The sequence below is a fragment of the Doryrhamphus excisus genome, linkage group LG5 (assembly GCF_037039965.1).
Source record: "Doryrhamphus excisus strain RoL-2023G ecotype Guam linkage group LG5, RoL_Dexc_Guam_v1.1, whole genome shotgun sequence".
Lineage (NCBI taxonomy): Eukaryota > Metazoa > Chordata > Actinopteri > Syngnathiformes > Syngnathidae > Doryrhamphus > Doryrhamphus excisus.
In genome coordinates this window covers 4,958,341-4,985,400 of record NC_136361.1, presented here as the reverse complement: position 1 = coordinate 4,985,400, position 27,060 = coordinate 4,958,341, and the positions used below count along the sequence as shown (strand labels likewise).

The 27,060-nt window shown below is 35.5% G+C and overlaps 1 protein-coding gene and 1 long non-coding RNA gene across 4 annotated transcripts in view; one reads left to right on the top strand and one right to left on the bottom strand.

Moving 5' to 3' along the window:
- cntnap2a (contactin associated protein 2a) overlaps positions 1 to 27,060 on the bottom strand; it is a 350,688-nt gene that overhangs the window by 101,145 nt on the left and 222,483 nt on the right. For both annotated transcript variants that reach the window (XM_058059946.2, XM_058059947.2), the window contains exons 13-15: positions 26,795 to 26,914; positions 23,186 to 23,301; positions 20,854 to 20,938 (exon numbers count right to left, since the gene is read on the bottom strand). In XM_058059946.2, coding sequence (XP_057915929.2) covers positions 20,854 to 20,938; positions 23,186 to 23,301; positions 26,795 to 26,914 — 321 coding nt within the window. The remainder of the gene's footprint in view (positions 1 to 20,853; positions 20,939 to 23,185; positions 23,302 to 26,794; positions 26,915 to 27,060) is intronic.
- Positions 1 to 27,060, top strand: part of LOC131108718 (uncharacterized) — a 40,536-nt gene that overhangs the window by 7,379 nt on the left and 6,097 nt on the right. The gene's annotated exons all lie outside the window — the stretch shown is intronic.

Below are 27,060 nucleotides of genomic sequence, written 5' to 3'. Positions count from 1 at the left end.
GTTCTCATATCAGTTGTTGCTGCTGCTTTTTTTATGGCGCTTAGGCATATTGTCAAATGTAGTGTTAGTGTTTACTTCATGTTATACGTATGTAGGCATTTTCATGGCTTTATGGGTTGCATAAATGTCTTGTTATTTTAACACTGTTAAATGGTATGAAGAAATGTTAATAATCTCCCATTCCGTGTGGAAGTGGTTACTTTTGTTAGGCTTAGTAGAAATAAATTCAGTTAAGTCTTTAATGCAGTTATGAAAAGTATGAGAATGAATTCTGTCTTGTGTGTACAGTACAGATGAAAAGTTTGGGCTAATAATAATAATAATAATTATAATAATAATAATAATAATAACGATAATAATAATAATGATAAAATAATAAGAACAATAATAATAGTAATAATAGTAATAATAACAATAGTAATAATAATGATAATAATAATAGTAATAATAATAATGATAACAAAATAATAATAGTAATAATAATAATAAAAATAACAATAATAATAACAATGATAAAATAATAATAACAATAGTAATAATAATGATAATAATAATAACAATAATAATAGTAACAGTAATAATAATAGTAATATTAATAATAATAATAGTAATTATGATGATGATATTATTATGATTATTATTATTGTAACAGAATAATAATAATCATAATAATAATAGTAATAATAGTAATAATAACAATAGTAATAATAATGATAATAATAATAATGACAATAATAATAATAATAGTAACAGTAATAATAATAGTAATAATAATAATAATGATAACAAAAATAATAATAGTAATAATAATAAAAATAACAATAATAATAATAACAATGATAAAATAATAACAATAATAATGATAATAATAATAATAATAATAATAATAACAATAATTGTAATAATAACAATAACAATAGTAATAATAATGATAATAATAATAACAGTAATAATAGTAATATTATTAATAATAATAATAACACTAATAATAATAATAGTAATTATGATAATGATTATTATTATGATTATTATTATTGTAACAAAATAATAATAATAATAATAATAATAATAATAATAATAATAATAATAATAATAATAATAATAATAATAATAATAATAATAATAATAATAATTTAAGTTAAGTTAGGTGCCCTGCGAACGCAGCATTTGGTCTATGTACTGTTTATAGGACAAAGGTGGCGCCACGGACATTTTTTAGATTTTCAAGCGGGCCCTGAGTTGGTAGTTGGGAACCCCTGATGTAGAAGATAAACAACTTGGCTGACATGTCCCACAACCTGCCATTGGCTGAAGCTAAATGAGGGGAAAAAAAACACATTTCTTGATGTCCTTCCAGAGAAAAAGTCTCCTTGAAGTGGTCTTTTTAAGCAATTCTATACCGCTAATAATTTTAATACATTTCCGTATATCTGCTTCACGGACAATAACACACACGTGCGCACATTTCTGCAGCTAAGCGCTAATTACAGTCGCAGTCAAAGTTCCCGTCGTGTTGGCATTCACAAAATAAACACCCCCCCGCCGGGAAAGGAAACCTGCGAGATAAGATCACTGCAGCTGGAGATTAACAGGAGGCTTTCATTTGACTTGACTCGAGTACGCTTGGAGCCACCTGCATGAATATTCATGAAATGTGATTTCCCGCGTTCTTTTAATATGCTGCCTGCTGGCCTTCTCACTGACGCGCAGCTTCCAGTTTTGTCGCAGAACATAGACACAGGTATTTTTTTTCGGAACATATGTTTGAGCCACAAATTGGATTTCCAGTAAATGATTGCTGTTTTGTGGCAAAACTCTTAGTCTAAAATATTGAAATACAAAATATGTAGTATTGTGATTATGAGGCGGCAGTTATGACACAAAACATTGAGACATTACTTTACATTATATTAACATTGTGTGAAGTCATAGTCTGCCAAAATATTGAAAATTTTTTCTCCCATTCCGTGTGGAAGTGGTTGTTTTTTTAGGTTTATTACAAATAAATTAAATTCTGGTTAGCTTGATAGCACAATTTAGGGATATCAAAATAGTTCAGAGGAGTAAAAGCGGCTTGAGGACTCTTGCTAGTACCGGATCTTGCTAGTACTGAAGATAAACGTACAAAAATGTCAGTGTAAGTGAATGTTACCCTTGGGGGTTCCAGCGCCACCTAGTGTTTTGGCATGCAAATATTATAATTTTTGAGAAAATTAGCTAAATCACATGAATTATATTTCTCGTGATTTTGATTAAGCTGCGTCACTGATCGGCATTATCTTAAAATTAGCATAATAAATCTTCGGAACTCTTATGTTATTTCCAAAAAGAATAAAATTACTTTAAATAATAAAATTACTTTAAATTACCGTATTTTCCAGACTATAAGTCACACTTTCTTTCATAGGTTGGCCGTTCCAGCGATGTGCATTGTGCGTCTTATACTCCGGAGCGACTTATAGTCCAGAAAATACGGTTAAATTAAATTAAATTAAATTAAATTAAATTAAATTAAATTAAATTAAATTAAATTAAATTAAATTAAATTAAATTAAATTAAATTAAATTGTAAGACATTGTTAGACATCTACTTTTTCTTCTTCTTAGCTCATTGTCATCCATCATACTTGCTCACCTCTGCTGTCACGGACCCTCCACTTCCTGTCTGTGCAGGAAGTGACAAGTGACATTTGCAGTCACCTTAGAGATTGAATTGAATTGAATTGAATTGAATTGAATTGAATTGAATTGAATTGAATTGAATTGAATTTAATTTAATTTAATTTAATTTAATTTAATTTAATTTAATTTAATTTAATTTAATTTAATTTAATTTAATTTAATTTAATTTAATTTAATATTTTCCAAGTTGCAAGTTGCTGTGGCTGCATCTCTCCAGGTCATGAATGTGTGTGAGTGACAGGAAGAAAAGCGACTCCCTTTGGGAGATGTTGTTTGCCTCCACCTGTTGAATTGCATGTATAAATCTTCCGGCTTTTCTTAGGAAAATTTTCATGTTAATATGTCATATTTACGAAGTACTAGACCAGTAAAATTAAACCTCATCTCCTGGGAAGGTCACATGATATTTTTAAAGATGGCGGCCCTCAAATGGGACATTGCTAAAGGTGGAATTTACTCACAAAGAGGCATCTTGGTATCACACTGTGAATCTAATCACACTTTACAGCTCACCACGAGCTACGATTCATGTCATGCACTCTGAAAATGGATTATGATAATTTCCAATCTCTTTTTTTTTTTTTTTTGGAGAAAAAAAGCAAGCAGGCATGAGAAACGCCAGAAGAAACAGTCGGTGACCTTCTCGCATACTTGCGTCTCGCAGCTCCTCCTGCGGAGATACGCAGCGGGAGATATCATCGATGCGACAAGCCACATAAAGTGTCGCTCACGTCAGTGTTTCTTGACGCGTTGTCATCAACTTTTAGTCACGGTTGTGGACTTTCCGTTCAAGTTACTATAAGTTTACTGATATATTTTGCACTTATGTGTAATTTTGTGTATTTTTTTTTTATAGATACATGTTTTTTTTCCCAATACATTTTTTAATTACATACAATATACGGTGCCAGATTGCTGCAGAATGATGCTGGCTAGTGATGCTCTTAAATGATTTTGGCCTCATAGCAAACTGGAAATAATTCTCATGTATTCCTTAACACAAACACACACACACACACAAGTTGGCAACACATCCAAACCCATTCTGGCCACCGAGGCTGTTGCTAGGTGACAGACAAGGCATGTAATTATATAGAAAGATACACATAAAGATGGATGAATTGTGCATTAGTGTCAGCTGAAAGGCTGCCGTCAGGTCAATAGTTTTGGAGCGTACACAAAATACTTCACTCATACAGAAAAATACACTTTTTGAATGGACTTTTTCCCAACTAAGTGTTTATAAGTACTACTAAGTTTAGAGGTCACGCTTTACGCCTGAAGCCGTATTGCCATATTTTGTTTTTTTACTCCTTATAGGTCCTCAAACAATGTTTGCATCAAAACGCTTATGTTTTTTTGAAGCCAGGCTTTAGTAGAACAAAAAAAAAACACATAAACTAAACTCTTGGAACGGGGATATTGAGTGTTGTGATGTTTTGCCGTTAGCCACTTCACAAGACGGAATAAAAACATCCCGTACCCAAACAAATACACTCAACCTGTGAGTAATCACAGACCTCAAACTGATGCAAAATGAAAAAAAATACCATTTTACAAAGAGTCAGTTCGAGCTACAGAACAGGACACATTGGGAATTGCCTCGGGGAGCTTTCTATAGGTGGGGAAAAAAAAAAACTTTATTCCACAGAGCATAAAAAATCTGTTGATGACCTTTTGAAATACAGTTTTAACATTATTAGAACCCTCTAAACATAATGTAGCACCCCTATAGTTATATTTCCACCTGTATAATCAATGCTAGTACACAAATTAAGTGTAAATAAGACTTGTGTTTGTTGTGTGCGTTACTAGAAATATCATTTTACAGAGACAATCATTTTCAGTCAGTTCTAGCTACAGAACAGGACACGTTGGGAATTGTCTCCGGGAGCTTCCTATAGGCGGGTAAAAAAAAAAAAACTTTATTCCTGCAGAGCATCGAAAATCTGTTAATGACCTTTGAAATACAGTTTTAACATTATTAGAACCCTCTAAAAATAACATAGCACCCCTATAGTTACATTACCACCTGTATAATCAATGATAGTACACAAATTAAGTGTAAATAAGCCATAAGACATAAATAAGACTTGTGTTTGTTGTGTGTGTTACTAGAAATAACATTTTACAAAGACAATCATTTTCAGTCAGTTCGAGCTACAGAACAGGACACATCGGGAATTACCTCGGGGAGCTTTCTATAGGCGGGAAAAAACAACTTTATTCCCCCAGAGCATAGAAAATCTATTTTACATTACTTTACATTATTAGAACCCTCTAAACATAACGTAGCACCCCTATAGTTACATTTCCACCTGTATAATCAATGATAGTACACAAATTAAGAGTAAACAAGCTATAAAACATAAATAAGACTTGTGTTTGTTGTGTGTGTTACTATGAATGTGTTCCCACATCCCACATGATTTTTATTCAGGTTAATGTTTGTTCAGAGATAAGACTCAAAACTGCAATAGAAGCTTAAGTCTGGTGCTTGTGTGTCTCAGTCGAGTATGAGTAAATTTTTTATGTCTGAAAATGTTACAATTTAGGTAAAAAAAAATGCATATTTTATTATTAAATTGTGTTTATTTTCATTGTGGACTCCTATAGAGCAGCTAGACACAATAACCTTCACAGAAAGCTTTCTAGATCTTTAAGATACTGTACCTATTCCAGATGTATTTCCTTGGCTCTGGTTGAGTTTACTCCACCCACGTCCCACCTCCATACACGCCCACTCCACTGTGATGGATAGATGGATAGATGGATAGAGAGATTGATATAGAGATATATAGATAGAGAGATAGATAGAGATAGATGTATAGAGATGGATGGATGGATGGAACTATCTGTATAGATAGAGAGATAGAGGGAGAGGTGGATATAGAGAGATGGATTGATGGATGGATGGAGAGATACATATAGAGATAAAAAGATAGATACATGGATATAGAGATGGATGGATGGATGGATGGATGGAACTCTCCTATATAGATGTAGACATCGATCGATAGATGGATGGATGGATGGAGCGATAGAGAGATAGCTATATAGATATATGACATAGAGATAGATGGATGGATGGATGGCGAGATACATATAGAGATAGTGAGATAGAGATATAGAGATGGATGGATGGATGGATGGATGGAGAAATACATATAGAGATAGTGAGATAGATATACAGTGAAGAAAATAAGTATTTGAACACCCTGCTATTTTGCTATTTCTCCCACTTAGAAATCATGGAGGGGTCTGAAATTTTCATCGTAGGTGCATGTCCACTGTGAGAGAGATAAACTAAAAAGAAAAATCCAGAAATCACAATGCATGATTTTTTAACAATTTATTTGTGTGATACAGCTGCAAATAAGTATTTGAACACCTGTGTATCATCTAGAATTCTGACCCTGAAAGACCTGTTAGTCTGCCCATTAGAAGTCCACCTGCACTCCATGTATCATCCTGAATCAGATGCACCTGTTTGAGGTCGTTAGCTGCATAAAGACACCTGTCCACCCCATACAATCAGTAAGACTTTAACTTGTAACATGGCGAAGACCAAAGAGCTGTCCAAAGACACCAGAGACAAAATTGTACACCTCCACAAGGCTGGAAAGGGCTACGGAGCAATTACCAAGCAGCTTGGTGAAAAAAGGTCCACTGTTGGAGCTATCATTAGAAAATGGAAGAAGCTAAACATGACGGTCAATCTCAATCGGAGTGGAGCCCCATGCAAGATATCACCTCGTGGGGTCTCAATGATTCTAAGAAAGGTGAGGAATCAGCCCAGAACTACACGACAGGACTTGGTCAATGACCTGAAAAGAGCTGGGACCACCGTTTCCAAGGTTACTGTAGGTAATACACTAAGACGTCATGATGTGAAATCATGCATGGCACGAAAGGTTCCCCTGCTTAAACCAGCACATGTCAAGGCCCGTCTTAAGTTTGCATATGACCATTTGGATGATACAGAGGAGTCATGGGAGAAAGTTTTATGGTCAGATGAGACCAAAATAGAACTTTTTGGTCATAATTCCAATAAGCGTGTTTGGAGGAAGAAGAATGAAGAGTACAATCCGAAGAACACCATCCCTACTGTGAAGCATGGGGGTGGTAGCATCATGCTTTGGGGGTGTTTTTCTGCACATGGGACAGGACGAGTGCACTGCATTAAAGAGAGGATGACTGGGGCCGTGTATTGTGAGATTTTGGGGAACAACCTCCTTCCCTCTGTCAGAGCATTGAAGATGGGTCGTGGCTGGGTCTTCCAACACGACAACGACCCGAAGCACACAGCCAGGAAAACCAAGGAGTGGCTCCGTAAGAAGCATATCAAGGTTCTAGCATGGCCCAGCCAGTCTCCAGACCTGAACCCAATCGAAAATCTTTGGAGGGAGCTCAAACTCCGTGTTTCTCAGCGACAGCCCAGAAGCCTGACTGATCTAGAGAAGATCTGTGTGGAGGAGTGGGCCAAGATCCCTCCTGCAGTGTGTGCAAACCTGGTGAAAAACTACAGGAAACGTTTGACCTCTGTAATAGCAAACAAAGGCTACTGTACCAAATATTAACATTCATTTTCTCAGGTGTTCAAATACTTATTAGCAGCTGTATCACACAAATAAATTGTTAAAAAATCATGCATTGTGATTTCTGGATTTTTCTTTTTAGTTTATCTCTCTCACAGTGGACATGCACCTACGATGAAAATTTCAGACCCCTCCATGATTTCTAAGTGGGAGAAATAGCAAAATAGCAGGGTGTTCAAATACTTATTTTCTTCACTGTATAGATATATGACAGAGATGGATGGATGGATGGATGGATGAATGGAGAGATACATATAGAGATAGTGAGATAGAGATATAGAGATGGATGGATGGATGGATGGAGAGATACATATAGAGATAGTGAGATAGATATATAGATATAGAGATGGATGGATGGATGGAACTATCTATATAGATATAGATATATAGATATAGCTATAGATATAGATAGATGGATGCATGAGAGATAGAGAGATAGATATATAGATATAGAGATGGATGGATGAAACTATCTACATATATAGATAGATAGATAGATAGATGGATGGAACACCTTCATGATGTCTTTTTCCATATGTTTGCACATTTATGCACGCAAGACGAAAGAAAGAAATGAAAGTGAAAGTGAAAGCAAAGCACTTTCCCCAACAATGCAGCACATCTGAAGGAGGCCGTCTGACATGGCGGCATCCTTTTTGAAAAGAGTTGCTTCCATTAGAAGATCTGATGAACCTCCGTACCGTGTGTGTGTGTGTGTGTGTGTGTGTGTGTGTGTGTTATTAAACATGAGCTATTACAATAATCTTCAACATATTCCTCAAACAGCCTAGCATATCCTCACATCCTTCATCCATAATTCCTTCCCCTCATCCTCACCCAACTCCATCCCTTTTTACCCCACCCGTGGGGGCTCCATTTCCTCCAGACTCCCCACTGCCCTTTCCAGTCATCCAGACAGAAGACTGAGAGCACCCCGTCCCAGGGTTGGTGACCCCAATCCTGGCGACAAAGTGCCCAGTACTGCTTGCCTACACAGCTGGAAAATTAAGGACTTATGTGGGCGGTGAGAAGGTTCAACATGTGAGATGATACATAGAAGCCATGACAGAGAGGTTTCAGTGTGAAAAAAGGACATTTTTTTTTTGTGTCTGAATGTGGGAGGCGATCGAGGGACGCTTGTGGTGATCCAGCTGTTCTCCCCCTCTAGCGGGTTAATGAGCATCACAGCATCTCCCCTTCCTTCCTTTTATCTTCTCCTCCACATGAGCCTGTTGGCACTCGCGACTATTTAGTCAACACAGCCGACGGCGCTAAAAAAAAAAAAAAAAAAAAATCGAGATTCCTGCTCCGTTTGAATTGCGGCGCTTCCAGCCACGATGGCAGAAGTCGCGTTCGGTGTTTGTTCTCTTTAAAGCTTTAAAACTGCCTGGGATTTGTTTTTCTTCTGTCACATTATTCCGGCGATTTGATCACAATTCGGAATGGTTTGGGGGTATATAGCGTTAGCATTGATTGTGTTTCTATTACTTATATAGAGAGACCGAGACTAAGAAACAAGATATTATATATAAGTAGTACATTCATATTCTGGCTAGCTGCACGGTGGTTGAGTGGACCTCACAGCTAGAAGACCCTAGTTCAATCCCACCCTTGTGGTTTTTCTCCAGGTACTCCGGTTTTCTCCCACATTCCAAAAAAAAACATGCTAGGTTAATTAGCGACTCCAAATTGTCCATAGGTATGAATGTAACTACATTGATTAATCTCGAGATTTCCAAAGTGTGGCACAGGGGCCATTTGCGGCCTACTGCTGTTTTTTTTTATACCAGACATCATATCATCATATGAGAGACGGCTGCACGGTGGTGGAGTGGTTAGCGCACAGACCTCACACCGAAGAGTTCAATTCCACCCTCTTCTCCCCGTGCATGCGTGGGTTTTCCTCCCACATTCCAAAAACATGCTAGGTTAATTAGCGACTCTAAATTGCCCATAGGTATGAATGTGAGTGTGAATGGTTGTTTGACTATATGTGCTCTGTGATTGGCTGGCTAGCGACCAGTCCAGGGTGTACCCCGCCTCTCGCCTGAAGACAGCTGGGATAGGCTCCAGCACCCCCCCACGCAACCCTTGTGAGGATAAGCAGTAGAAAATGAATGAATAATATTCCGGCTGGGTCATCTTATGTTCAGGAACTAGAGATTTATACAACATAAATATTCATACTTATGGGCAATTTAGAGTACAAAATGTTCATTAAAATGACCATCAAAAAATAACATGTTAGCATTACGCTAATGGTAATGGTTGAATTTCATTTGAACATGCATCAGATTACAATTGAATGCATCACATAATCAGTTCACAGTTCCACATGTCCAAAAGGAGTAGGAAGAAGCAAAGCTTATTAAATCCTACCCCTCCATCTGGTACTTTTACAATCAATAACTGTTACATTTGTTCACTTGCTGCTTTCCAAATATAGTTATTTTTTTTTATTTTGTAATTAAAAAAATACTTAAGTTTATTTATTTATTTTCATATTTTTAGGTTTTTCTTATTTTTTTAATTTATTTTTTTTTACTTAATTTTATAAATTTTTATTTATTTAAAATGTATTTATTTATTTATTTTAAATTCACAAGTTGCGCATTTGTATGTAGCACAATAAAAACAAAGTACACAGTATGAAAAACCAAATAAGCCATTTGTTCACTTCCTGCTTTCCTAATATAGTTATTTTTTTTTATTTTGTAATTAAAAAAATACTTAAGTTTATTTATTTATTTTCATATTTTTAGGTTTTTATTTTATTTTTGTCACGTACCAAAGTACAAGGTGATATGACCATACAATGACATAATGGGTACCATAGTAACCGTCAATATAGTGATATATATATAACTGTTACATTTGTTCACTTCCTGCTTTCCGAATATAATTTCAGTTTTTTTTAAATTTTTTAAAATTTTTTTACTTTATTTTATTAATTTTTATTTATTTTTTTATTTAGAGGAAATGATACCAATAGTTCATTTTTATGGCAATACAGGCACACTCATTTTAAGTTATGTGTCGTCTTATATTCTATTTTGTTTGTGTGTGTGTGTGTCCCATCCAGCCATTGGGGCAGATAGTATTAATGATATGATCTAAATGCCCTTAGATCCTAAACAGTTTTATCAAACACTTATTAAATTTTATTTGGGTTTATTTGATGTTTTTGTTATGCAAATTTGGAGCGTCTGGACCGGAGCAAAAGGGGCCACAGAAAAGAAGAAGAAAAATGGAGTATGTATTTATTTACAGTGTTTTGTCACCATATAAAAAAGGTGCTTGTCTGTGGCTCCCAGCTTGCCCGGGGCCATCCTGCAATGTTAAAACTTGGGTATCGTCTCCTGTTAAGTCCCCCCCCCGACCCCCCCTTGGCTATAAGAAGCCTCCTCTTTGCTAAACGCTTCTCCTACAAAAACTCGGGCGAGATAACAAGATCACAAAGCACAGAGTGAAAACACACACGATTGTTGTTCAAGTCTTCCTGTATCCATTCTTGGAGATGCTCTGCTTTCTGCTCGGAACTTTCTTCCTGGTTTCTCCGTATGAATTGCCCCAGGCTGGGAATCACTGCTTTAGCAAACCAAACGTAACATTTATGGCAACGCTGATCCCTCAGAATTAAGAATTACCTCAACGCTATCATTTGCATGCTGTTGGACATAATGTAAAGCAGGGGTGTCCAAATTGTGGCCCCTGACACTGTTTTTTTTTTTTTTTTTTTTTTTTAGCCTACAGCACATTCCGAAAACCTAATTTAACAAGACAACCAAATAAATAAATAAAAGTCGAACTGTGTTTTTTGTGGAAAAAATGGCAAATTTTCCGAGAATAAAATCCACTTTAACCACGTATACATGGACCCAAATATTCCAATTCCATTCGGGATATTTGCTCAAACAGTGTTAATAATTTGAACTTTTCCTGTTTAAATTTATCCCGGGAGCTAGAGACGTTCTTCGGTTTTAAAAATGGAGGTGAGCAATCGGCATTGGATTGCTGCGGAAAGTTTGTTTTTTGATAGAAAGTAAATTTCAAGAAATTTAAATGGCAATACGGAATTATTCCAACAAGTGAAAGAAAAACTCGGGAAAGTCGGTATCACGTGATGTTGATGTTTACGTTTTACTGGGCATGCCTTATTGACTATTCTGTTCGATTATAGACAAAAGATTGGAATTACGAAAGAAAAATGCCAATCCGAATGAATATATCATCGGATTCACAGGGGATGAATATTCCTTTCCCCAGTCCGATTGAGGAATCTTGTAACCGCTCAAACGGAAAGTTGTTCTTCTTTGTTGTGTTTTTCTTCTTCTGTTGTTTATTGGCGGTTGGCAGGCAGCTTTCGGCAAGCTGCGGTAAGTTTGTTTTTGATCCGAACTAAATTTCAAGACTGGACGAACGGAAAACTGGCAATACGGAAATTATTCCAACAAGTGAAAAAAAAACTTTGGGAAGTCGGTATGGTATCGGTGTTTACGTTTTACTGGGCATGCCCCATTGACTATTCTGTTTCATTATAGACAAGAGATTGGAATATTCCTTCCCATGTATACCAGTAGCCACGTATACATGGACCCAAATATTCCAATTCCATTCGGGTTATTTGCTCAAACAGTGTTAATAATTTGAACTTTTCCTGTAAATTTATCCCGGGAACTTGAGACGTTCTTCGGTTTTAAAAATGGATTCAAGCAATCGGCACTGGACTGCTGCAGAAAGTTTGTTTTTGATCCGAACTAAGACTGGACGAACGGAAAACTGGCAATCTGGAAATTATTCCAACAAGTGAAAGAAAAACTCTCGGAAGTCTGTATCACATGATGTTGGTGTTTACGTTTTACTGGGCATGCCCCATTGAATATTTTGTTTTGCGAAAAGTTCGTTTTTTGATAGAAACTACATTTCAAGACTGGATGAACGGAAAACTGACAATCCCGAATTATTCCAAAAAGTGAAAGAAAAAGTCTGGGAAGTCGGTGTGATGTTGATGTTTACGGTTTACTGGGCATGCCCCATTGACTATTCTGGTTGTTTATAGCATATAGACAAGAGATTGGAATATTCCTTTCCATGTATACCATTGTTTTCGGAAAGGTCATTCGGAAAGATTCCATTCGGAAAGAGAAAAACTCATGTAAACGTGGCGATTGATGAAAATTCCACACGTATTTTGCCATGAAAAACACAACATTTAGTCCAAGAAAAACACACACATCCCCTTTTAGTTTATCCATCCAATGTTTGCTTCAAATCCCCCTCAAGGTCAATGTGGATAATCAACATTCCTCCATGTGTTGCATCATTAGTGCCACTCAGTGATAGTTCCGCTGCTTTTCTTCCAGTTGCGCTAATCTTTCCCGCTGTAATCTCACCCCCCTCTTCCCGCATTAAAACAAGCAAGAAAAAACACTCAACATGTTTTATTACACATAAAAACCCCGTACAGGTAAAAAGGATTTCCATTAGTTGGTATTTGTCTTCAGAAAGGGTGATCCTGCTCGAGTGATCCATCAACCAAACAGCGGTTTGATGACCAGTTTGCGGTCATGCGCTACATTTCGGGAATTCTGGCAAGCAAAGTACGGCCCTTCTAATTGAGATCAACCACTTTACAAATGAGCCAACATTATAAATACTCCCGAGGCATGAAGCTCTACTTCTTACTGTCCTTTTTTGCATATTATCTCCCAGGCGGCCATATGTTTTATTGTGTATTGGTGCGTACACAAGCACTAAAAGCTCAGTCAATCCCATTAAGGAGCGATATGTATTCGTTTGGGGTGTTAGTCAAGGCTTTCTAGCAGCGTATCATTCAATGTCAGAGCAAGTTGCAGCAAACAAACTAATCTGCTTCCACCCCCTGCTCCAATTCTTTTGTCGCTCTGCATCAATCAACGATCCGACACGCTACCTTTTCGCCATTACTACTTATCGTCATCGTGCACCTGAAAATGTTACTATTTTCATTATTTTTCCTTTTACTGCACCATGCCTGAACTGCTGTATGTTTAGTTCTAGACTAGGGAACACACACGCACACACACTCACATAGCACAATCAAAATGCTTTAAAACGCTGATCGGCTTGAAAATGTTACTATTTTCATTATTTTTCCTTTTACTGCACCATGCCTGAACTGCTGTATGTTTAGTTCTAGACTAGGGAACACACACACACACACTCACATAGCACAATCAAAATGCTTTAAAACGCTGATCGGCTTGAAAATGTTACTATTTTCATTATTTTTCTTTTTACTGCACCATGCCTGAACTGCTGTATGTATAGTTCTAGATTAGTTAAGACACACACACACACTCACGTAGCACAATCGGAGCTGATTGGCTTCCACCGCAGCTCGAATTCTTTACCACTTATCATCATAGTGCACCTGAAAATTTTACTATTTTGATTATTTTTCCTTCTACTGTGCTATAACTTAACTGCTGTTCTAGACTAGGGAAAACACACACTCACATAGCACAATCAAAATGCTTTAAAACGCTGATCGGCTTGAAAATTTTACTATTTTCATTATTTTTCCTTCTACGGCACCATGCCTGAACTGCTGTATGTTTAGTTCTAGATTAGGGAAGACACACACACTCACATAGCATAATCGGAGTGCTTTAAAACACTGATCGGCTTCCACCCCTGTTCGAATTCTTTCGTCACTTTGCATCCATCAAAGATCCGAAACGCTACCTTTTCCATATTACCACTTATCGTCATCGTGCACCTGGAAATGTTACTATTTTGATTATTTTTCCTTGTATTGTCCCATGCCTGAACTGCTGTATGTTTAGTTCTAGATTAGAGAAAACACGCACACTCACATAGCACAATCGGACTGCTTTAAAATGCTGATCGTGATCCTGATCGGATTGTGACCTCTTGGATGAGTCATTGCTGTGATCTTGGGGTAATTATGCTTCGCCGGCCACTCCTGTGAAGGTTGTAGATAATGGCTCTCACTGTGGTTTGCTGGAGTCCCAAAGCTTTAGAAATGGCTTTATAACATTTTCCACACTGGTAGATCTCAATTAATCTCAGGAAGGAAATGACTTCTTCATTTTTTGACTTCTTTAACTTCCTTTCGAATAAGGTACACTGGTCCGAGATATTTCTATTCAAGATAATCATAGTTTTCAAGATTAAAAAAACACTCTTGGAGGTTGACAGGCATAGTCATAAAGTAATTAAATTAAGATTACAGCCCTATAAATACTTCATCCCCAAAGCTAATACAAGCATCTCATATAGTGCTTACTTTAGCCTGTAGATTATCATAAAAATACATATTTCGCTGAAAAAAAACACATAAGAGAAGAATGCAACTTGGCCCCTTTGCTCCACGCGGCTCTTAAATTAAATTTCATGAAATTCCTCCCACAGCTGCTTCTGCTTTTGCGTGACCCCAAGGTCATCTCAGACTTGTTGACTTGTCTATTCTCCCTCTAGATAACAACAGGAAGCGTGTCATCGGCTTCTAACTGTTTGGGATCGCGTCATTAAGTTTAACTAGCCCTTTATATTTGCCGTGATACCCGTTTATGTTGGCCTATTGGGGGGTGGGGGGGGCACACGTTGTTGCACGTCTTTCATTACTCGACTAATGTTCTGGCTACAGTGTCATTAATTTGTGAAGGTACTTCAGGCATGAAGGGACAAAAGGGGAGGGGGGTAAGCGCTATGGTATAAAAAGACAAGCGGAAGGGGAATCAGGTTTTTCTCCACTCTGCAATAGCCATGATGCTAATTAGCATGAAGTAATCCGTTCTATATTCTCCAGCTTCCGGTGCACTGATGAGCACCCGCAAACGTAATAACTGCCCACAAACGTAATACTGAATTTCCTGCAAATATAATAACTATTACATTTGTAGGAAATTATTACATTTTTTTGTGGGCGTACATGTGCGTTTTAGTTACAGTATATTATTGAATGTGTGATGTTGTGTGTATATGAGGAAGAAATAAAAGAAATAATAAATAGAATAATAATAATAGTAATCATAATTTTATTAAAACAATTGCAATTATCACAATTATGTTCTTTTTAAATTTAATAGAAAATATTTAAACATTATTATTATTATTATATATTATTAATTTCATAATTTAAGATTCCTTTATTGTATTCAAATGATACTCTTTAAATAATATTTTCCCCCCCAAAAATAATAAAAATAAAAAAAATATCTTGTTAAAATCCTCAAAATGACATCTACACCTTCTCCCTCATTAAAAGAAGAAATAACAAACAACAACAACAACCACAAAGATCATTATTTTGTCTCATATTACATTTGTGGGAAGTTATTACCTTTACAGTTTTTCACTTTCCCATATATGTAATAATTTCCTGCAAATGTAATAACTTTTACATTTATACATAAATTCAGTATTACGTTTGCAGTAGGCAAATTTTATTACATTTGTGGGAAATTTATTACATTCAAAGCTGCAGATTTGTATTACATTTGTGGGAAGTTATTACCTTTACAGTTTTTCACTTTCCCACATACGTATGTAATAATTTCCTGCAAATGTAATAACTATTACATTCATACATAAATTCAGTATTACGTTTGCAGTAGGCAAATTTTATTACGTTTGTGGGAAATTCATTACATTTGCGGAATTATTATATTCATAGCTGCAGATTTGTATTACGTTTGTGGGCAGTTATTACCTTTACAGTTTTTCACTTTCCCACATATATAATAATTTCCTGCAAATGTAATAACTATTACATTCATACATAAATTCAGTATTACGTTTGCAGTAGGCAAATTTTATTAAGTTTGTGGGAAATTTATTACATTTGCGGAATTATTACATTCAAAGCTGCAGATTTGTATTACATTTGTGGGAAGTTATTACCTTTACAGTTTTTCACTTTCCCACATATGTAATAATTTCCTGCAAATGTAATAACTATTAAATTTATACATAAATTCAGTATTACGTTTGCAGTAGGCAAATTTTATTACGTTTGTGGGAAATTTATTACATTCAAAGCTGCAGATTTGTATTACATTTGTGGGAAGTTATTACCTTTACAGTTTTTCACTTTCCCACATATGTAATAATTTCCTGCAAATGTAATAACTATTACATTCATACATAAATTCAGTATTACGTTTGCAGTAGGCAAATTTTATTACGTTTGTGGGAAATTCATTACATTTGCGGAATTATTATATTCATAGCTGCAGATTTGTATTACATTTGTGGGCAGTTATTACGTTTGCGGGTGTAACAAGCGGTCTTTAAGGTTGCAGGCAATATGCAGACCCCCACCAATACACGGTTGGGGGTTTTAGGCATATATATACATATATATATATATATACTTTTTTTCGGCAAATGAACACAATGAATTGGCTGCCAACCTTTCTGAAACTGTGTGAAGGTGAATTTGTTCCAAAGTTTAACCAAGAAGGTGTCACACAACCGCACCCGACACATTTACACTCTGCCATGTGCCGTTCGCAATGCGTCATTGCTCGGGATAATGCAGTCATATGTTGTGTTGACAGAGTTGTGCGTCTTCCTCTGCACTACCTGAGTGTGACAATTACCACTTATAGTCACACGGGTCCTTGTGTAGGCGACGGCGGCGCATCGCTTTACACTACATTAATTCAGAACCCTCGAGAGTTTTCAGGGGCAAAGTATTACTATTGGACCACTACACTGTCTAGTTATTACTGTCATTACTGCAGTTATGTGTAGTGTAGGTCTAGTAATGATAGTAAATAAATATTATTAACAGGGATGTTCCGATCAGAGGGGATGCACGGTGTTGGAGTGGTTAGCATGCAGGCCTCACAGCTAGGAGACCCTAGTTCAATTCCACCCTCGGTGCACAAGTTGGTTTTCCCCGGGGACTCCGGTTTTCCTCCCACATTCCAAAAAACATGCTAGGTTAATTAGTGACTCCAAATTGTCCATAGGTATGAATGTTAGTGTGAATGGTTGTTTGTCTATATGTGCCCTGTGATTGGCTGGCCACCAGTCCAGGGTGTACCCCGCCTCTCGCCGGAAGACAGCTGGGATAGGCTCTAGCACCCCCGCGATCAGGATTTGAGTGAAATCAACCTGATTGTCGAAGTGATTAAAGCACTCCGATTGTGCTATGTGAGTGTGAGGTATGAATGTGAGTGTGAATGTTTGTTTGGTTGTTATATGTGCCCTGTGATTGGCTGGCCACCAGTCCAGGGTGTACCCCGCCTCTCGCCGGAAGTCAGCTGGGATAGGCTCCAGCACCCCCGTGATCAGGATTTGAGTGAAATCAACCTAATTGGCGAAGTGATTAAAGTACTCCGATTGTGTTATGTGAGTGTGAGGTATGAATGTGAGTGTGAATGGTTGTTTGGTTGTTATATGTGCCCTGTGATTGGCTGGCGACCAGTCCAGGGTTTACCCCGCCTCTCGCCGGAAGACAGCTGGGATAGGCTCCAGCACCCCCGCGATCAGGATTTGAGTGAAATCAACCTAATCGGCGAAGTGATTAAAGTACTCCGATTGTGCTATGTGAGTGTGAATGGTTGTTTGGTTGTTATATGTGCCCTGTGATTGGCTGGCCACCAGTCCAGGGTGTACCCCGCCTCTCGCCGGAAGACAGCTGGGATAGGCTCTAGCACCCCCGCGATCAGGATTTGAGTGAAATCAACCTAATTGACAAAGTGATTAAAGTACTCCGATTGTGCTATGTGAGTGTGAATGGTTGTTTGGTTGTTATATGTGCCCTGTGATTGGCTGGCCACCAGTCCAGGGTGTACCCCGCCTCTCGCCGGAAGACAGCTGGGATAGGCTCCAGCACCCCCGCGATCAGGATTTGAGTGAAATCAACCTAATCGGCGAAGTGATTAAAGTACTCCGATTGTGCTATGTGAGTGTGAATGGTTGTTTGGTTGTTATATGTGCCCTGTGATTGGCTGGCCACCAGTCCAGGGTGTACCCCGCCTCTCGCCGGAAGACAGCTGGGATAGGCTCTAGCACCCCCGCGATCAGGATTTGAGTGAAATCAACCTAATTGACAAAGTGATTAAAGTACTCCGATTGTGCTATGTGAGTGTGAGGTATGAATGTGAGTGTGAATGGTTGTTTGGTTGTTATATGTGCCCTGTGATTGGCTGGCCACCAGTTCAGGGTGTACCCCGCCTCTTGCCTGAAGACAGCTGGGATAGGCTCCAGCACCCCCGCGATCAGGATTTCAGTGAAATCAACCTAATCGGCGATTAAGTGATTAAAGCACACCGATTGTGCTATGTGAGTTTGAGGTATGAGTATAAGTGTGAGGTATGAATGTGAGTGTGAATGGTTGTTTGGTTGTTATATGTGCCCTGTGATTGGCTGGCGACCAGTCCAGGGTTTACCCCGCCTCTCGCCGGAAGACAGCTGGGATAGGCTCCAGCACCCCCGCGATCAGGATTTCAGTGAAATCAACCTAATCGGCGAAGTGATTAAAGTACTCCGATTGTGCTATGTGAGTGTGAGGTATGAATGTGAGTGTGAATGGTTGTTTGGTTGTTATATGTGCCCTGTGATTGGCTGGCCACCAGTCCAGGGTGTACCCCGCCTCTCGTCGGAAGACACCTGGGATAGGCTCCAGCAGTAGAAAATAAATGTGTACTCCATATCCTTTTTATAAATTGCATTACATTTCCAGGTAATGAAGTGAAACTTCAAAACATGAAGTGAATACAATAACAGGAAGTAGATGACAAAACAACACGCAAAACAGAAATTACAAGAATTTCAGCAAGCGCCTAAATGAGAGATGTCACCAACGCCTACTATACTATAATTCCCATTTAACGCTTCGTTTAGCTCCAGTACATCGTCCCTTGTGTAAAAAAAAATGTGTGTGTGTGTGTGTGTGTGTGTGTGTGTGTGTGTGTGTGCGAAAATACCGACGACAGCCTCATTTGATGAAAGCTGACAGCTAATTTATGGAAGGAAATTTTTTGGTAAATGATTTTTCCTGGCCTAACTTTTCAGTCACTGTAGACTCGTAATTGGATTTCGCCGACTCGTGAGGTAGTGAATTAGGAGTAAACTAGTCAATGTGGGTATTGAGAGGAGAAATACTACATAATACAGTGTGTGTGTCGTTTGATCATGGACCCATTCAATGTCATTGCGGAGTAGAGGTTAATTGCACTGCACTAAAATATCTACTGTATCAGGAATATAGATGTATAGTACTTGTACACACACACACACACACACACACTATCCTCTCAGTTGCTTTAATTGCCGCAGCGTCTTGTCTTAATGAAGCAATTCCCTACAGTGCAACGTTTGCCATGCTTGTGTTTATCCGTGTTTACAGCGTGTGGAAATGACAACAACAAGCAAAACTCACCACTTCCTGTGATAGGATATTAGATTAATTACCATTTCCATCATAAAAAAAAAAATGCTCCTCCGAGAAGTGTCACCGGCTTTCTTCAGAACACCCGGTCAAACCTCATACAAGTCATGATGTGCTAATGTATGTAAAAAAACATTTTAATTTTTTTTATTAAAATTAAAATTAAAATTAAAATTAAAATTAAAATTAAAATTAAAATTAAAATTAAAATTAAAATTAAAATTAAAATTAAAATTAAAATATTTTTTCTAATAAAAAATGTAAATTTAAATTAAAATAAAAAATCTAATAAAATTAAAATTAAAATTAAAATTAACATTTTTGTGATAAAAATGTAAATTTAAATGAAAATAAAAAATAAAATTACATTAAAAAATTAAAATAAAAAAATGTAATAAAAAACTTCAATTATATTAAGAAAGCAGGAAGTGAACAAATGTAACAGTTATATATACATATATCACTATATTGACAGTTACTATGGTACCCATTATGTCATTAGGTCATATCACCTTGTACTTTGGTACGTGACAAAAATAAAATAAAAAAATTAAAGAAATAAATGAATAATTTTTTTTTAAATACTTTAACTATATTAGGAAAGCAGAAAGTGAACAAATGGCTTATTTGGTTTTTCATACTGTGCACTTTGTTCTTATGCGGATGTTTGTGCTACATACAAATGTGCAACTTGTGAATTTAAAATAAATAAATAAATACATTTTAAATAAATGAATAAATAAATAAAAAAATTATAAAATTAAGCAAAAAAAAAACTTAAACTATATTAAGGAAGCAGGAAGTGAACAAATGTAACAGTTACTGATTGTAAAAGCACCAGATGGAGAGGTAGGATTTAATAAGCTTTGCTTCTTCCTACTCCTTTCGGACATGTGGAACTGTGAACTGATTATGTGATGCATTCAATTGTAATCTGATGCATGTTCAATTGAAATTAAACCATTACCATTACCATCCTTTTACATAAGCCACGCTCGCTAATCTAAGTACTTCACACTGTAGCCAAATCCAAACAACACATGAATGTAATCAGAGGTAATCTAACTCCGGTTGGCAACCTCAACGCTTTTCCACTTGAATACGTTTGTGCATTTGTAACTCTCTGACCGCCAAATCATACCGACGCAAGCGCTTTTGTAGTACCTGGTGTGTTGAGCAGCCTGGACATGCGGCAACTGTATGCGATGTGTTGCTCGCAGTGTTCCGCGCTGGTGGTGATGGCGGTCACCTGCAAACACAGCAAGCACAGATGTGTGTGTAATAACAGTGAATATGTATGTGTTCAAATAAATATGTATTCATGTATTTCATATATATGCAGTGAATACAGTGATGGGTAAAATAGTTTTTAGTGGATTTTTTTGTCTTTTTTTGTAGTTTTCTGGGGTTGCGAAAAAATGCTGATGGTCATAAAATATATAGTGACTATTTTTTTTACATTTTAAAAATGTAAATGTAACAAAATATCTTTAAAATATTGTAAGTTTTTTCTTTTTTTTTTAAAAAATATGCATTGCAAAACTCAGGTTACCAGAAAATAGTGAAACTGAAAGAAATATTGTATTTCGATTTTGATTTTTTATTTATTTTATTTATTATTATAATGAATTTTAATTAATTTTAATTTGTATTTAATTTGTATTTTATTTTCATTTTATTTTAATTATTTTAATATAATTTGTATTATTATTTTATTAACACTAAATTATTATTATTATTATTATTATTATTATTATACAATGACACAGATTGAATATGTATTATTTTTATATTTTATTTTATATATTATAATAAATAATAATAATAATAATAATACATTTTATTTGTATAGTAAGTACGCAAAGACGCTTTACAGTGTAAAAAAAAATAAAACAGAGTAAACGATGCATTAAAATACAATATCATACATTATATATATTATATATTGTATTTATATGTATTAATTCTTAATTATTATTTAAAAACAAATAAAATAAAATAAATCAAATTGTGACAAAAAAATATTTTCCCAGATAATTATTGGTTTCTTGTTTTTTTTTAGATATGTCATAAATTTAATGAAAATACATTATATACATTTATTATTAAAGACATATTAGGGACCTCAGATATTGGCAACCAACATGCCGATATTGTCTAACTCGCAAAAAAATATCGTTTATGATTGTGAAAAAATCCAGATACTGATTAACTGATTATTGTACATCCCTACATGGTATAAATAATTTATTCATAAATCCTACAGAATCCTATATCCAGTGACAGATGGTATCTAAAAATATTCCCGCAAAAAAAGAAAGTATGAAATGTAAAATGTCATACTTGAGTAGTGTGAAATAAGTAGCCGCTCATATACTGGAACTTTTCCTCCAATGTTTGACAGCCGTGATAAGCTAGCGCTGTCAACGCCATGATCAGCTGCCACTTCCTTTGTGGCTGGGCTGTAAAATTAGATACTTGGATGCTTTCTTTTCCAGCCCGGATGGAGCACGCCAGGAATGCTGAAATTAGCCACCTTTGGACGTGGAAATATAATAAAGATGTGAAAATTACATTAATAAAATTAAAATTAAAATTAAAATTAAAATTAAAATTAAAATTAAAATTAAAATTAAAATTAAAATTAAAATTAAAATTAAAATTTTTGTAATAAAAAATTTTAATTTAATTGAAAATTAAAAAAAAATTAAATTAAAAAATTCATACTGTGCACTTTGTTCTTATGCGGATGTTTGTGCTACATACAAATGTGCAACTTGTGAATTTAAAATAAATAAATGAATACATTATTATTATTATGTGACATTTATTTGGAGGCTATGATGGCAGGTTAGCGGCATCGAGTCACGTTTTCTTCCATTAAGGCTCCATCCGGGGGGGGGGGGGTTCATTCATTCATTTTCTACCGCTTTTCCTCACGAGGGTCGCGGGGGGTGCTGGAGCCTATCCCAGCTGTCTTCGGGCGAGAGGCGGGGTACACCCTGGACTGGTCACCAGCCAATCACAGGGCACATATAGACAAACAACCATTCACACTCACATTCATACCTATGGACAATTTGGAGTTGCTAATTAACCTAACATGTTTTTTGGAATGTGGGAGGAAAACCGGAGTACCCGGAGAAAACCCACGCACGCACGAGGAGAACATGCAAACTCCACACAGAGATGGCTGAGGGTGGGATTGGACCCTGGTCTCTTAGCTGTGAGGTCTGCGCGCTAACCACTCGACCGCCGTGCCACGGGGGAAAATTCAACCCGGAAAATAGCATCATGGCTACTTTTTGTTGTTTACAAATTGAACTTGTCATTCTTGACATGATTCTGGATCGCGTCCAATTTGCACCGTGTGGAATTGAACTTGGAAATTAAAGCAAAACAGCTTTCCAATCAATAATGTTGTGGCGACTGCTTATAATAGAATTTTTTTTTCTCAATATGTGTTTGTATGTGTCTGTGTGTGTGTGTGTGTTACCTGCTCCATGGATGCGCTGTAGTTGACTTGGAGTATGGTCCGTCTTTCCCGACTGGAACCGGTCACGGTGGTTTTGGCTGGCAGGTTGTTCACGACCACAGTCCACACTTTGTCCTCTACACAAAACACACCATACAACAAAAAAAAAAACAAATCAGTGGAAGCTGCGGAATTCTCTCCTCCTACCCCGATGCGCTTGTTAAAATTCCAATTGCTCGGAATGTTATAAATCCCACAGATGGAAAAAAAAAAATCATTTGGGTTTCATTATAAAAGTTAACAACTGAAATAAAATGTAACTGCCCGGCAGACGCTGAGATGGAGATGAACAGAAGTGCTCAAGATTTTTTTTTTTAGGTCACAAGGCACTAATCAAGAGCTGCAACAATTAACTCATGATTAATCATTCAGAAAAAGCCTCCAATTTCTGACCAAAGCACTAACTGTTATTTATGCAGTGATTACAGTGTTGGGTAAAATAGTTTTGAGTGGATTTTTTGTCTTTTTTTTAACAGTTTTCTCGGGTTGCAAAAAAATGCTTATACTAGTAAAAAATATAGTGGTTATTTTTCTACATTTAAAAAATGTAGCAACCTTTTATAAACATTTTAATTAATTTTTTTTTTAAAATATGGATTGCAAAAGGCAGGTTAGCAGAAAATAATACAATTGGAACATGAAAGAAATATTGTATTTTATTGAAAACGTTATTTATTTTATTTTTTATTATAATTAATGTAAATAATAAAAAATAATTTCTGATAAATATAAAAAATATAAATATAAATATAAAATAAATAAATAAATAATATAATAATAATAAGTAATAAATAATAATATTTGTTGTAATTTTTATTTTATTTACATTTTATTTGAATTATTTTAACATAATTTATAATTTATTTTATTCATAGTTTTATTTGTTATTATTAACACAAAATAATAATAATAATTATTATTTAGTAATTTATTATTTATAATAATAATAATAATAATAATAATAATAATAATAATAATAATAATAATAATAATAATAATAATAATAATAATAATAATAATAATAATAATAATAATAATAATTATTATTATTATTATTATTAATATAATAAATTGTATTTTATTTAGATTTTTTAAAAGTTATTCATTTTATGTATTATTATAATTAATTAAAATAATAAAAAATATATAATAAATATATAAAATATACAAAATATATATAAAAATATATAAAAAATAATAAATCATATATTTGTTGTAATTATTATTTTATTTACATTTTATTTGAATTATTTTAACATAATGTATCATTTATTTTTTTTATTTTTTATTTGTTATATTATTAACACTAAATAATAATAATAATAATAATAATAATTATTATTATTATTGTAATACAATGACACAGATTGAATATGTATTTTATTTTTAAACCAAAATATTTGGACTTTATTCTCCTAAAATTATAGCTGATTTTTTTTAAACACTTTTGCAGTCTGTTTAATGGGAAAGTGTCTCCAAACTTTTGACCATAAAGCACCCCCCCCAAAATAGTCCAAATTCTACTACCAAGTACATTTGCACAAAGTAGTACCTTGTAGTATCTTTCATGAAAGATACTACAAGGTCATGTTGATATGACAAATAACAAATAAGCGAGTGCTTATTGAACTTCATGCATGTATTTATTCCACACACACACACACACTGTGCTCACACAGCAAATGACAGTTTAGCTGTCACAGGAAGTGAATTCCTTGCCCCCCCCCCCCCCCCCCAATCACCCCCCCATCCCGCCAGCTGTTGAAGTTACAGCTCAGAGACTGCAGGCTTTAATAGACGCTTCAGCGCTGTGGTAGCATGAGCCCGTCACTCAAGACATGTCCCCGTTCACTCACACTGCCACTCAGGGAGGACGTGTGTGTGTGGTGTGTGTTCATGGAACGGGTGGGGGGGTAGGAAAGGGAAATGCTTAACATTTTTCAGGTGTGTGTAGGAGTGCAATTCAGTGTGACTAAGGGCTTAGCCAGCGGAGTGCGGTGACATTTCATCAAAAGTCTCGCCTTTGCTCTACGCCGTTCCAGACGATCTAATTATTCCACTTTACGTGTGTGTATGTGTGTGTGTGTGTGTGTGTGTGTGTGCAGGTTTGAAACTCGGCAGGTGAATGTGTTGATTTTTATGTATTTAAGATAGAGGTGTCACTCACATTGGTATAGACGCTCCCACCCACTTCACCTTACTCTAAACTTCAAAATTCCACTTTCATGCCACTGGTTGAAATACAGTAAATAATCACCACTGTATGGGCGGGTTTGTGTAATGTGAAAGTGGGTCAAAATATGCACCCCTACTGTGTTGCTTGTGCCGTTATTTTTCAGAGAAATACACCACAAGGTGGCGCTGTTATTAAACCTACTATTAAACTTTCAAGACGCCACAACAAAACTGGTCCAAAAGTCCTGTACATTGACTGTGCAGTAACTGTGCAATAATCATGCAATAAAACTGTGGCTAGATTCTTAATTTACTGTATATTTCCGTGTATTATTATTATTATTATTATTTTTCCACTCTGACTTGAAATTTCACCACACAACTCAAACCAGCCAGTAACTTTAAGGCAAAATGATAATAATAATAATAATATTAATCATCATCACCATAATAATAATAATAATAATCACCATAATCATAATATTCAGAATATTCATAATAATAATAATAATAATAATAATCACCATAATCATAATATTCATAATAATAATCATAATATAATCATCATAATCTTAATATTCACAATAATAGTAATAATAATAATAATAATAATAATAATAATAATAATAATAATAATAATAATAATAATAATAATAATCACCATAATCATAATAATAATAATAATCATAATAATAATAATAATAATAATAATAATAATAATAATAATAATAATAATAATAATAATAATAATCACCACAATCATAATCATAATATTAATAATAATAATCATAATAGAATCATCATCATCATGATAATAATCACAATCACAATAATCACAATAATCATGATCATAATCATAATCAATCATAATCATGAACTGCATTATTATTATTTGACCAGATGGCTCGGTCAAGTGGTAACACCACAGTTTCATGGTGCCAGGAATCGAGGTTCGATACCTTGTGAGGCTGGTTGTTGCTGTTGGTCATTTTATAACATCATGTTGTTTCGATTCCCGTTGAAGCTGACTGTAGTTGTAGCTCATTTTAACCTTTCTCCAGGTCCAGCACCTATCGTAGTCATCACCTCCGTTATAACATGACGGTGTTTGTGAGCTGGTTTGCTCAACTGGTAGCACCACAGATTCATGGTACAGGGGATCGAGGTTCAATTCCCGTTGATGCTGACTGTAGTTGTAGCTCATTTTAACCTTTCTCTAGGTCCAGCACCTATCGTAGTCATCACCTCCGGATGTTTTTTTGTTGCCAAATACTGTTTAATATACGTCTGCTGTCTGTAAGTAATGTGCAACTATAATAATAAGATACTAATTATGTCAAGGGGGAAAACTCATACATTGTTTTGTTTTTACTGTGAAGTCCACACTGCACCAACCTGTCATGTTGCAATTGACCTTGAAGGGGCCCAGTGGTCCGCTTCCGTCGGGGTCTATCCAGTAGGTATCAGAAGAGCGGCCCAAATGCTTGTAGGCCTCACATGACGGCTCGTAGATAGCTTTTGGAAAGAAAGCCATAATCAATTACGAGTATTACTATTGTGTACATGTCTGCTGTATTGCAACACATCCAGAAAATGTTCACTTTTGGAGTACTTTCAAGCGTTTCTGCAGCTCCTGTCGAGTGTTGTTGCCGAGTAAGCTT